Source organism: Mandrillus leucophaeus, unplaced genomic scaffold (genome assembly GCF_000951045.1).
Source record: "Mandrillus leucophaeus isolate KB7577 unplaced genomic scaffold, Mleu.le_1.0 Scaffold530, whole genome shotgun sequence".
In the NCBI taxonomy this organism is placed as follows: domain Eukaryota; kingdom Metazoa; phylum Chordata; class Mammalia; order Primates; family Cercopithecidae; genus Mandrillus; species Mandrillus leucophaeus.
In genome coordinates, this window is record NW_012105698.1 from 518,918 (window position 1) to 531,377 (window position 12,460).

The 12,460-nt window shown below is 39.9% G+C and overlaps 1 protein-coding gene across 2 annotated transcripts in view; it reads right to left on the bottom strand.

Annotated features, from left to right (window-relative positions):
- The window catches only part of CCDC47 (coiled-coil domain containing 47), a 34,334-nt gene continuing 21,874 nt past the window's right edge, over positions 1-12,460 (bottom strand). The window contains exons 7-13 of one of the 2 annotated variants that reach the window (XM_011997056.1): positions 11,335-11,436; positions 11,101-11,211; positions 9,255-9,340; positions 7,571-7,629; positions 7,142-7,251; positions 6,763-6,930; positions 1-1,736 (exon numbers count right to left, since the gene is read on the bottom strand). In XM_011997056.1, the coding sequence (XP_011852446.1) occupies positions 1,656-1,736; positions 6,763-6,930; positions 7,142-7,251; positions 7,571-7,629; positions 9,255-9,340; positions 11,101-11,211; positions 11,335-11,436 (717 nt within the window). In that variant the 3' untranslated portion in view covers positions 1-1,655. The remainder of the gene's footprint in view (positions 1,737-6,762; positions 6,931-7,141; positions 7,252-7,570; positions 7,630-9,254; positions 9,341-11,100; positions 11,212-11,334; positions 11,437-12,460) is intronic. The other variant, XM_011997057.1, reaches the window with a different exon arrangement.

A 12,460-nucleotide genomic window follows, 5' to 3' on the forward strand; every position in this document is an offset into this window, starting at 1 on the left:
TGAGATTTTGTCAATCACTTTAATATATGTCCATAGGTAGTTCATATGAATGCTTAAATTACAAAATTAGCTGCCATGGTCCAAACATATGGGACTTTAGGAAAGCTTTTCTTACTCAAAAGATAACTAAGACTATCAACTTTGATTTCTAAAATGTATTTTAAAGGTTTGTAAAACAAGGCTAATACTACAATTATATAATATTAAAGTAATTAAGTTTTATGTTATTTTTGTTATTTTAATAACTTAACTTCGTGAACTGTTAAAAATATTACATTTGCATCTCTCAGTTTACATATTTCTGTATTAACCTGGAGAAAAACCCATGTGAAAAGTTTCCATGCAGTTACAAAGGCAGCAGCACATGCTGTTTTCACAGCAACTTGTTGTTATTGCCTCAGAACAGGCCTGCACTAAAGCATGAACAAAAAATACCCACCACCCCACTCCCACCAGAAAACCCAACCCTTACCCATCCCCAGCAAAAATTACCTGGTACAAGCAATGACCTAAAAAATGCTTTCTTAGTAAGAAGCATTTATAAAATGCAGACATCTGAACAAGCCAAGTGCTCGTGCAGATACATGGGCCTCTCCTCCAAGAGTTGCTTCGGCAAGAGGCGGGAAGAACTCTCAATAGTTTAGGAAAGCTCATTTTCAAAAGTATACTTATACATATTCACGGCCGTTTCTTTGAAAGAACATACCCAGCCTCAACTATGGAAAAAATAAAAGCAGAGGGAGAAGCAAAGGCACACAGCCATAATACAGAGAACAGAGCTTCTCCATGAACATCCACCAGGCTGCAGCAACCAAGAAGGAAAAAACATTTGTGACTTCACGTAGACCAATGATCTTACCTAGGTGAAGCATTAATTTTTCATGCATTTGTTACTCAAAAAAATAAACATACAACCACTTAAAATACAGCATTCACGTTGTCACTGGTTTGTGGTATCAGGTAAGGAAAAAACGATGCTCCTGTTCCTAGAAATTCCCGTCCCTGGAATTTTCCATGTACATGTCAGTATCCTACTGCCTACGGACTTCCTATTAATTCTGTTATCAGCATCTCCCACCTAAAAACATACACTACATTATGTTCTGGGTCCCTGAAATTTCATTACCACATACAGTGTTCTAATTTTTACTTTTTCTCAAGTTTAATGTAGACATACAAGAAAACATCAAGCAATGTTTATTGTGCAATTCCAATCATTATTTGCAGAATCTTGTTTTAGAGTCAGTCTTTATAGCCATTTCAACTGCTTGGTTTAAACAAAAAGCAACAATCTGGTTATCTACCTATAAATTTCATGGTATTTCTTCAAACGCTGAAGTACTAAAAGCACTGATGATTCGTATTATAATTTTTAAAATACTTAAAAACACAGATTTCATAGATCATTCCTTTTATAAAATAATCAAAATAATTTGATTATCTGGAAAACAAATTCTTGAAACACAGCCCTTTCAAGGTTATCTACAACCTCTGTAAAACTCCAAACCCCAAACAGAGTAGATGATGAAATAAGGATTTCTCAGTTGCCCAAGACTGTCTGAAATTTAAGGGTGAGAAATGGACTAGCGTTTTTCACGTTTCCTATGAATTCAGAGCTTACAGGTGGCATCAGAACTCAAATCTCTGGGATGGCTTTACATGGCTTTCACTTTGATTTGTTTCATTTTCATTTGCTTCTTTTCCAACTTCTTTTGCTCACGCCTCAATGCAGCTTCCTAGAGAAAGAAGGCATAACAAATAAAAAGAGAAGGGAGCGGGGACGAGAGAATTCAAATTAAGCTCGAAACATATCTTAAAAAAAAATCCAAATCAGAATACTGCCTATAGTATTATTCAAAAACTTAAGCTTGCACCATAAATAACATTCTAAAAGATAGTTATAAAAATAATTGCCAGTATCTACATTAGTGAATGCAAATTAAATAAACTTCAAATGAAGCAAAGGTAAACGAAAATCTCAGTTTAGAAACTACTACAATTAACTAGGCTTTGTTATTCTGGTTTGATTTTTTTTCTGTACCCAGGAAACACTTAGCCTGACGTTCACCATACCATTCATGATGGGATTATATCATAAATGTATAACTGCCAAAAGACACATTCTACTTCAGCTCAATGAATTTTAAGAATCTTGTTCCATCAGGTTATTTATTGCAAATTTCTTATTAGCACAGACAGCATATCTGCATACAATACTTAAATTCATAATGCTCTATTTGGGACATTATCATATTTTTATCCTATTTATCAAATGTGATAAAAATCATCAAATTTATCATATTTTTATTTAGGAATTAGGAAGTTATATAGAAGAGGAAGAAGGTTCAGATTATTACTATGTGGACTGAGAGAAGCCTCAGAGGTCAAGTCAAAGTATGACTTCACTGTTGGCCACTAGCGGTCACACTTGATTAAAGTTTATTTCAGCTACAATCTCAAACTTCACATTTTTAGGGTACTGGGGTAAAAATGTACTCAGAGATATACTCCTCAGCTGGTACAGGATGGAGAAAATAGGGAAGAAGAAAAGAAGAAGCACAAAGCATATATAGTTCTTCATAGTGGAACAAATTAGGTTTCAAAGGGTGATTTGTAAATTCCTAGTTTGGGAACTATTGACTGTCTTAGGTTTTTTCTTTATTTTTTTGAGATAGGGTCTTGTTCTGTCACCCAGGCTGGAGTGCAGTGGCATAATCTCGGGTCATGGCAGCCTCCCCGCCTTCTGGGTTCAAGCCATTCTCCTGCATTAGCCTCCCAAGTAGCTGGAATTACAGGCACGTGCCACCACACCCAACTAATTTTTGTACTTTTAGCAGAGACAGGGTTTCACCATGTTGGCCAGGCTGGTCTCAAACTCCTGACCTCAAGCAATTCACCCACTATGGCCTCCCGAAGTGCTGGGATTACAGGTGTGAGCCAAAGTGCCTGGCCAGGTTTTTTTTTTCCTTTTAGATACAGTCTTGCTCTGTTGCCCAGGATGACTCTCCTGCCTCAGCCTCCCAAGTAGGTGGGATTACAGGTGTGTGCCACCACACCTGGCTAATTTTTATATTCTTAGTAGAGATGGGGTTTCACCATATTGGCCAGGCTCGTCTTGAACTCCTGACCTCAAGTGATCCACCTGCCTCGGCCTCCCAAAATGTTAGGATTTATAGGCATGAGCCACTGTGCCCAGCCTGTCTTAGGTTTCTTTTCTTTTCTTTTTTTTTTTTTTGAGGTGGATTTTCCCTGTTTTTGAATTATTATTGAAGTTGAACATTTTTCACATGTATTGACTTAAATATCTCTCAAATGTGCTAGCATAAATATATCTTTTTTTTTTTTTTTTTTTTTTTGAGACAAACTCACTCTATCGCCCAGGCTGGAGTGCAATGGCACAATCCCGACTCACTGCAACCTCCACCTCCCAGGTTCAATCCCAATGTCCTCTCCCCATTGTTCCAACCCCTACCTTCACCACATTCATTCTTTTCCCAGCACTACCCATCCCTATCTCCCATATTACATATTACACACACGTGTAAAACCAACGATACACAGAATACAGTATCATGTAAGAAATATTGGCCGGGTGCAGTGGCTGAAGCTGGTGGGCTACTTGAGAGATCAGGAGTTCGAGACCAGCCTGGCCAATATGGTGAAACCTCATCTCTACTAAAAATACAAAAATTAGCCGGGTGTGGTGGTGGGCACCTGTCATCCCAGTCACTTGGGAGGCTGAGGCACGAGAATCACTTGAACCTGGGAGGCGGAGGGTGCAGTGAGCCAAGATTGTGCCACTGCACTCCAGCCTGGGTGATAGAGTGAGTTTGTCTCAAAAAAAAAAAAAAAAAAAAAAAGATAAATATATTTATGCTAGCACATTTGAGAGATATTTAAGTCAATACATGTGAAAAATGTTCAACTTCAATAATAATTCAAAAAATAGCTGGGCACAGTGGCTCACGCCTGTAATCCCAGCATTTTGGGAGGCCGAGGCGGGTGGATCACCTAAGGTCAGGAGTTTGAGACCAGCCTGACCAAGATGGTGAAACCCCATCTCTACTAAAAAAACACAAAAATTAGCCAGGCATGGTGGCAGGTGCCTGTATTCCCAGCTGAGACAAGAGAATCGCTTGAAACCGGGAGGCAGAGGTTGCAGTGAGCTGAGATCACGCCACTGCACTCCCCCTGGGCAACACAGCAAGAGTATGTCTGAAAAAAAAAAAAAATTCAAAAAATACAAAACAAGGGGGATACCATTTTGCCACTACCAGAATCAGGAAAAAAAAAAAAAAAAAGGGCCTGGCATGGTGGCTCATGCCTGTAATCCCAGCACTTTGGGAGGCTGAGGTGGGCAGATCACGAAGTCAAGAGATCGAAACCATCCTGACCAATACGGTGAAACCCCATGTCTACTAAAAATACAAAAATTAGCTGGGCGTGGTGGCAGGCACCTGTAGTCCCAGCTACTAGGGAAGCTGAGGCAGGAGAATCGCTTGACCCTGGAAGGCGGAGGCTGCAGTGAGCTGAGATGGTGCCACTGCACTCCAGCCTGGTGAAAGAGCGAGACTCTGTCTCAAAAAAAAAAAAAAAAAAAATTAATAACTAGTTTTTGAAAAGATGTGAGTAAAAAGGAGCTCTCTGGCTGGGCACAGTGGTTCACACCTGTATTCCCAGCATACTGGGAGGCTGAGATGGGAGGATAGCTGGAGCCCAGGAGTTTGAAGCTGCAGCGAGCTACGATTGTGCCACTATACTCCAGCCTGGGCAACAGAGCAAGACCCTGTCTCAAAAATAAAAATAAAAATAAATTAAAAGAAAAAAAGGAGCTTTCATACCATACACTGGTAGAAGGGGTTGGGTGGGTTGTTCTATTGAGTTCACCAGATCTTTTTACAAGGTACCCAGACCAAATACTATAAAGTGGTAGTTCAAAAAAATTAAATGATTTACATCTGTAAGAAGTTTACAATCTGACTCAAGTTAAGTTTCAGGCCCCCTCTTCCTTTAACTCATTATAGTTTCAAACCTTAGAAAGAAATGTAGAACTTCCTTTTTTATAGAAAAATGAAAGGCATTACCTATTAATGATTCCTTTGTAGATTCTTCACATGTACACCTTAAAAAGCCATATTTATTTATAAAGAAGACTGCATAAACACAGAGCTACATTTTCGGGGGAAAAATATCTATCACTAAACCAAGCCAAATAAAACAAAAACATGATTAAAGGGGTAAGATGATGATGACAGGCCTGCAGTATCCTGGGCATTTCACTTAACAGCATTAATGACACCACTGTCAAATGCAAGCCCGCATAGCAGCTCACATTTTCTTGGACACATGACCCCTTTACTCCTAAGAATATTCTTCAATTATCTCAAGATTATTCTCATTAAAATTCACATCTTCCAGAACTTTGTCCTCTCCCTCTTTTTTCTTTTTGAGACAGGGTCTCCCTCTGTCACCCAGCCTGGAGTGCAGTGGCTCGATCCCTGCTCACTGCAACCTCTGCCTCTCGGGCTCAAGTAATTCTCCTGTCTCAGCCTCCTGAGTAGGTGGGATTAGAAGAGCACACCACCATGCCGGGTTAATTTTTTTTGTTTTTAGTAGAGACAGGGTTTCAGCATGTTGGTCAGGCTGGTCTCAAACTCCTGACCTCATGATCTGCCTGCCTCGGCCTCCCAAAGTGCTGGAATTACAGGCATGAGCCACCACGCCTGGCCCGTCCTCTCCCTCTCTTTTTTTGGCTGCCCAGGCTAGAGTGCAGTGGTGTGATCATAGCTCACTGCAGCCTCAATCTCCCAGGTTCAAGTAATCCTTTCACCTCAGTCTCCCAAGTAGTTGGGACTACAGGTGTGCACCACTATGCACAGCTAATTTTTTTTTTACTAGTAGAGACAAGGTCTCATGATGTTGCCCAGGCTTGTTTTGAACTCCAGGGCTCAAGCAATCTGCTTGCCTTAGCCTTCCAAAGTACTGGGATTACAAGTGTGAGCCACTGCACCTGGCCTTTGTTCTCTTTTTTGACCAGCATTTACAAGGTCTAAAATTTTAGAGCTGAGTGGCGCACACCTGTAGTCCCAGCTACTTGGGAGGCTGAGGCAGGAGAATGGCTTGAACCCGGGAGGTAGAGATTGCAGTGAGCCAATATTGCACCGTTGCACTCCAGCCTGGGTGACAGAGCGAGACTCCATCTCAAAAAAAAAAAAAAAAAAATTTAGAGCTGAACTATGGCATCTTATTTCAGAAACACATCAGATCATACTGAGCTTTCAAATATAACATACTATACCCAAAAAGCTTTTGAGTTTGAGATTCTAGTTAGGTAAAAAACAGAAAACAAAAATACAAACAAAAATACTGGAAATCTCTAATTCTATAATCAGATTTTAAATTTTACATAACAAGTTTATTTAGATAATAGGGCACATGTGCTGCCTTCTATTAAAATTTCTAATTTTTTTCCACCAAAGTGTTTGGCTTGAAAACTGATAAGGGAATTTTCAAAATGAAACTGTGCTGGAGGAACAGGATAATACTGATAATTTTTCATGTTCACAGACTCAGTGTGGCACGGCTTGAACAGGAAGGATTATTTATTCTTCTTTATAGTGTTATCAATTGACATAATGTCCCAAATGTTTAGAAAATGCTAAACTTTTAGCCTACAAAGATTACTTTAACAACCAATAGAACACAAGCAGGCATCCTTACAAATCGTAGTTTTACCCCAGTGATAAGACAAGTTTGTCTAACCTCCAGCCTGCGCTGTTTCTCAGGATCTTCCTCATTCATGATTCGCTCCTTCTCTGCTCTTTTTTTCTCCTCCCGCCGAGACTGTGCTGCTTCCTGTCTTTGCACATGTGTCAGTTTCAAGAAGTTCTCTTCTACTCGGGCACGGTTCTTATCTGCTTTTTGTTTGCCCTTCCCCAAGAAACAAAGTGTTTCATAAGAAATCCACTTCTAGTCAACAGCAGCAAAATCCCATTTAGCATTCTTTCATAAAATTACTCCCATTTGGCACTTCTAAATCAACCAGCAAAGATTCAGTCACTGAAATCATTGATAGCTGCCCTCCCCTTGAGAAGAAACAAAAAAAGGTGCCAATTTATATAATATAGGCATTGGGTCTTACTTCTCTGTTGAGTCGGAACTTTTTGGCTTTATCAATAGAATAAATCACCATGTTCATCAGGGGTAGCAGTGCCTCCATATCCTTTGGGTAAGTGTTACCTGAGCCAGGCACTGGAAAACAAAGCCATTTTTCCTACTGAGTTAATGGTAGCATTAATATTTCCAGGCCACCCAACTCTTTTTTTTTTTTTTTTTTTTAATCTTAACAGACTCATTTCTCTAAGTTTCTTAGGCAGTTAAAATGCAGCAGAAAATATAAATTAAAATATATAAAAGGTAATTTCTTCTTGAAGAAATCTGGAAATCAGTAAGCAAGCATAGGGTTATAGTTTTGATGTAGTTTTAAAGTTATCATTTAGGAGGAAACAATACTCTCCTTAAGGTCATCTCAGAGAAGACTAAGAACCCAGAAAGGACCCAGAATACTTACCATTAAATGTAAACAATAGTGTCCTCTTAGTGTCAGGTAGCTTTAAAGGCTGACCTTCCCTGTCACAAAAGAAAAGACAATTAAGAAGGAATACAAGAAAGATGTTTTCCATGTACACAAGTCACCCAATACACTTAGATGAACAGATACCTGCACATAATCAGCACAGTATTTGGCTTGGCATCCCCAAGTCAAATATAATCTCAGAGCCCGCAGGAGCTTTACAGGTCATCTGGTCCACTCGTCTATCTGATGGATGCATTCTCAAGTGATCTTTATCCTATACTTGAACACCTCCAGTGATGTTCCCTCCAGGCAAGGGTATATTCCATCTCACCTGGGGAGCCAGAAATGAGCCTATATTTAAGTATGAGGCCCATATTTTAGATAACATTTTTGCTTATTTTGATGGATTTTTATGTTTTATTTCCAACTCCTATCTTCCTATAGCAAGATATCTTATTATCTTACTTTTGAGTTAGGCTCAGAATAAATTTAGGGATAATCTACTATAGCATATATAATTTAGTTCTGTCACTGAAGATTCCTTTGTAATCTCTGCCTGTATCAATCCTTTGACTATCAATTGCCCTCCATCCCATATTTAAAAGGCACAATGAATGCTACAATGTGAAACATTGTCCTCAGTGCCATTGAGTTGAGCAAGACAAGGATGATGCAGCACTATCTAGAGGCATAAGGACCTGAGTAATCTTAGTACACAACTAAAATCCAGATTAACTTGAATTGTGCTCAACTCCACAGCCTATCAGAGGGTAGTCTTTAACTAAAAATTTAGTCAGAACCAGTTTCAAACCAAGGATAAAGGTAAATAAATAAGCTCTCCTGAGACAGGCTGTGAATTCAAAGAACAAATCCAAGTCCTGAGTATGTACTCCTGAACAGTATTACTATAAAGCTAGAAATCTTATGGGCATTGTGGGCATCTATGCTAGGAAAGGAAACAATCACCTAACTATTCAAAGAGGGAAGCCAGAAAAGGCCATAAATTACAAAACACACAGATTTGCAATCAGACATAAGTCAAACATCACACACAAATTATCATCACAAAAAAAAGAACCTATGGACTGGGGCATGGTGGCTCACGTTTATAATTCCATCACTTTGGGAGGCCAAGGCAGGTGGATCACGAGGTCAGGAGTTCAAGACCAGCCTGACCAACATAGTGAAACTCCGTCTCTACTAAAAATAAAAAATTTAGTCGAGCGTGGTGGTGCGAGCCTGTAATCCCAGCTACTCAGGAGGCTGAGGCAGGAGAATCGCTTGAACCCGGGAGACGGAGGGTGCAGTGAACAAAGATTGCGCCACTGCACTCCAGCCTAGGCGACAGAGCGAGACAGCGTCTCAAAAAAACAAAAACAAAAACCCACTGCATTTTATTAGTACCAGCCATTCTGTAAGATTCCCAACCACCTCACTGAGTCAGTGGTGCAAACATGCAGAGACACATACAAACTGGGACAGGAGAGGCTCATTTCTCTCCCATAGGTTTACAATGACCTCTCATGATGCATGCAGTCAAAGCAAAGGAAAACATGGAGGCCTGTCATCAACTTCCTTCACACATTTGGTAAGGGATATTGCAGAAGCACCTTACAGGTGTTTCAACACAGAAAGCTAGTGAGGAAAATTAATTTCAACCATTTTATCTTATACGTACTCTTGCATAATTTTTGGACCAGAAAACTGGTCTGAAAAATGAACGGATTCAATCTTGTCAGCATAGTGTGTAAGAAAGTGAACCATCTGAAAAAAAGAAAATAATATTTTTTAAAAGCAGGGTTTAATGCATTTCCCTTTTTTCATAAAGAAATTCACTCTTTGAGACTGGGTACAGTGGCTCACACCAGTAATCCCCACACTTTGGGAGGCAGGTGGATCACCTGAGGCAAGGAGTTTGAGAATTTGAGATCAGCCTGGCCAACATAGTGAAACCCTGTCTCTACTAAAAATACAAAAAAATTAGCCGGGCATGGTGGCATGTGCCTGTAACCCCAGTTATCCAAGAGGCTGAAGCACGAGGAGTGTCTGAATCCGGGAGGTGGAGGTTGCCGTGAGCAGAGACCACGCCACTGTACTCCAGTCTGGGAGACAGAGCAAGACTGTCTCAAAAACAAAAACAAAACAAAACAAAAAAGAAATTCACCCTTCAATCCTTACTTTTGTACAATGTCATTCATTAAGACCAAAGCATGTTAATTGTTTTTTATTTATTTATTTATTTATTTATTTATTTATTTATTTATTGAGACAGGGTCTTGTTCTCTTGCCCAGGCTGGAGTGCAGTGGCGCAATCATAGCTTACCACAGCCTTAATCTCCTGGGCTCAGGTGATCTTCCTGCCTCAGTCTCCTGAGTAGCTGGGACTAAAGGAACACACCACCACACCTGGCTAATTTTTTTTATTGTGGAGACAGGGTCTCACTATGTTGTCCAGGCCAGTCCTGAATCCCTGGACTCAAGTGATCCTCCTGCCTCCACCATCCAAAGTACTGAGATTACAAGTGTGAACCACAGCACGCGGACAAGACTAAAGCTTTTTAAAAATTAAATTTCAATAAGATAAGGAATCTCTTTAGAATTAAAGTAGTACTCCAGGATGGGCGCAGTGGCTCATGCCTGTAATCCAAGCACTTTAGGAGGCCAAGGTGGGTGGATCACTTGAGGCCAGGAATTCCAGACCAGCCTGGCCAACATGGCAAAACCCCATCTCTACTAAGAAAAAGAAAAAAAAAAAAGTCGTACTCCTTTTTAGTCATACCAATGATTAAGATTCTTATAGAGCAACTAAAACTATTTCTCAAAATAACGTTCGAAACAAGAATGAAGGCATAAAGATAAATAATTTCAGGGGATCTAAAATAATTTCAGGGGATCCTTTATAAACATGTCACCTTGAACTTACATTTATAACCATCTCTGAATTATCCTGTATTCTAATGATACTAAGATCTGTTACCATTACACAACCAATAGAAAGAAATGGCTCTCTCAGCCAGGCACAATGGTGGGCTCTTGCTGAGGCAGGAGGAACACTTGAGCCCAGAAGTTTGATGCCGCAGTGAGTTCTGATCACACATATGAACAGCCACTGCACTCCAGCCTAGGCAACATCTCAAGACAACATCTTTTTAAAAACAAAGAAGGAGGAATCTCTACACATCCCTCTTCTCCTACACAAACTGGAGCTCAAAAAAAAAAAAAAAAAAAGACCAAATGATATGATGAAAAAGATCAGAAGTTATATTCCTTTTTAAAAAAAACCTGAAAGTCATTAGCAATCCCAGGAACAATTTGCTCTTGATTTAGAGAACTTGTTGACTGATCAAATTGTCCTTTTGACAAGCCAATTTATTGCTTAAAGAAGGTATTTTAATATTTGTATGAGAAAGGAATGTAAAACTAGTACACTGACATAAAATGATGAACTTGTACAATGCAACTTTTAGGAAGAGTGTCCTGTAAATGCCAAGGCCTGGCAAATGTATGTCTTCTGTTATATTTACCTTTGTATCCATCATTCCGTCTGTGACTTCTCCCATCTCTGACAGGATGGCCAAAGAGTCTGGCAGTCCATATTTTGCTCCAGACTTAGGTTTATCACTACAAAACTCACTCTAGAGGAAGAAGTAATTGAAAGTAAGACATGACCTTTTATTATGCGATGAAGCTGTGTATGTGTGTGCTAAAGAGACACAGTTCTACATATATTTGAGTTGGAGCAACCTAACATAACATACCAAATCCTGCATCTCTTTCTGTAGTCGCACCAAGGCTTTCCGTGTGCCAACAGCAAATACGTAGGTATCCATGTCTTCATCATTCATGGTTACTTTTATTTGCTTTTAAAAAAATGTAAACAAAAAAATTCACCTGTTAGGTTCTGTGATAGGCAGATTTCTAAATGACCCTTAAGATTCCCTCCCCGCTGATGCATATACTCTCCCTTTAAGTGATTGGGATTTGCAAATATGATGGAATATTACCGCCATAATCAGACTGTTTTATGGCAGGTGGTCCCTAATCAGCTGACTGTGAATTAACCAAAAGGGACATTATCTTGGGTGTACCCAACCTAATCAAGCAAGTCCTTAAAAGGAACTATAGCCCTACTTGAAGAAGAAAGTCAAAATGTGAAAGGGCTTATGGGAAAGTTGGGGGTGGGGGACATATGGTAAGGACCGAAGGGTGGCCTTTAGGAACTGAGTGGTTCCCAGTTGACAGTGGTTCCCAATTCCCCTTATAATAAACCAGTAAATATAAGTGTCTTTTCAAGTTCTATGAGCCATCTAACAAATTACTGGTTGAGAGGGGAGGTCACAGGAACCCCTGATTAATAGTTAGTTGGTCAGAAGTCCAGATGGCAGTATGGGTAAACTGGGACATTCGAATGCATCTGAAGAGGGCAGTCTTGTGGGGCTGAGCCCTTTAATCTCTAGGATTTGAAGCTAACTCCAGGTAGATAGGGTCAGAATTGAATTGAGGCTGGGCACAGTGGCTCATGCCTGTAACCCCAGCACTTTGGGAGGCCCAGGTGAGAGGATCACTTAAGGCCAGGACTTCATGAACTGCCTGGGCAACATAGCAAATCTCGGTCCCTAGAAAAAAAAAAAAAAAATTTAAATTTACAAAATTAAAAAGAATTATTATTGAATTCAATTGTGGGATACCCAGTTGGTATCCAGAGAATCTGAGAATTGGCTGTTTGTGCTGGAAAACAGCCCAGACAAGTAAACAGTTACTAGTACTCTGACTGGGCCAGAAAGATAAAACATTATAAGCCTAAAAGAGTCTTGATATGTGGGAGGCCGAGGCGGGCAGATCACAAGATCAGGAGATGGAGACCATCCTGGCTAACACGATGAA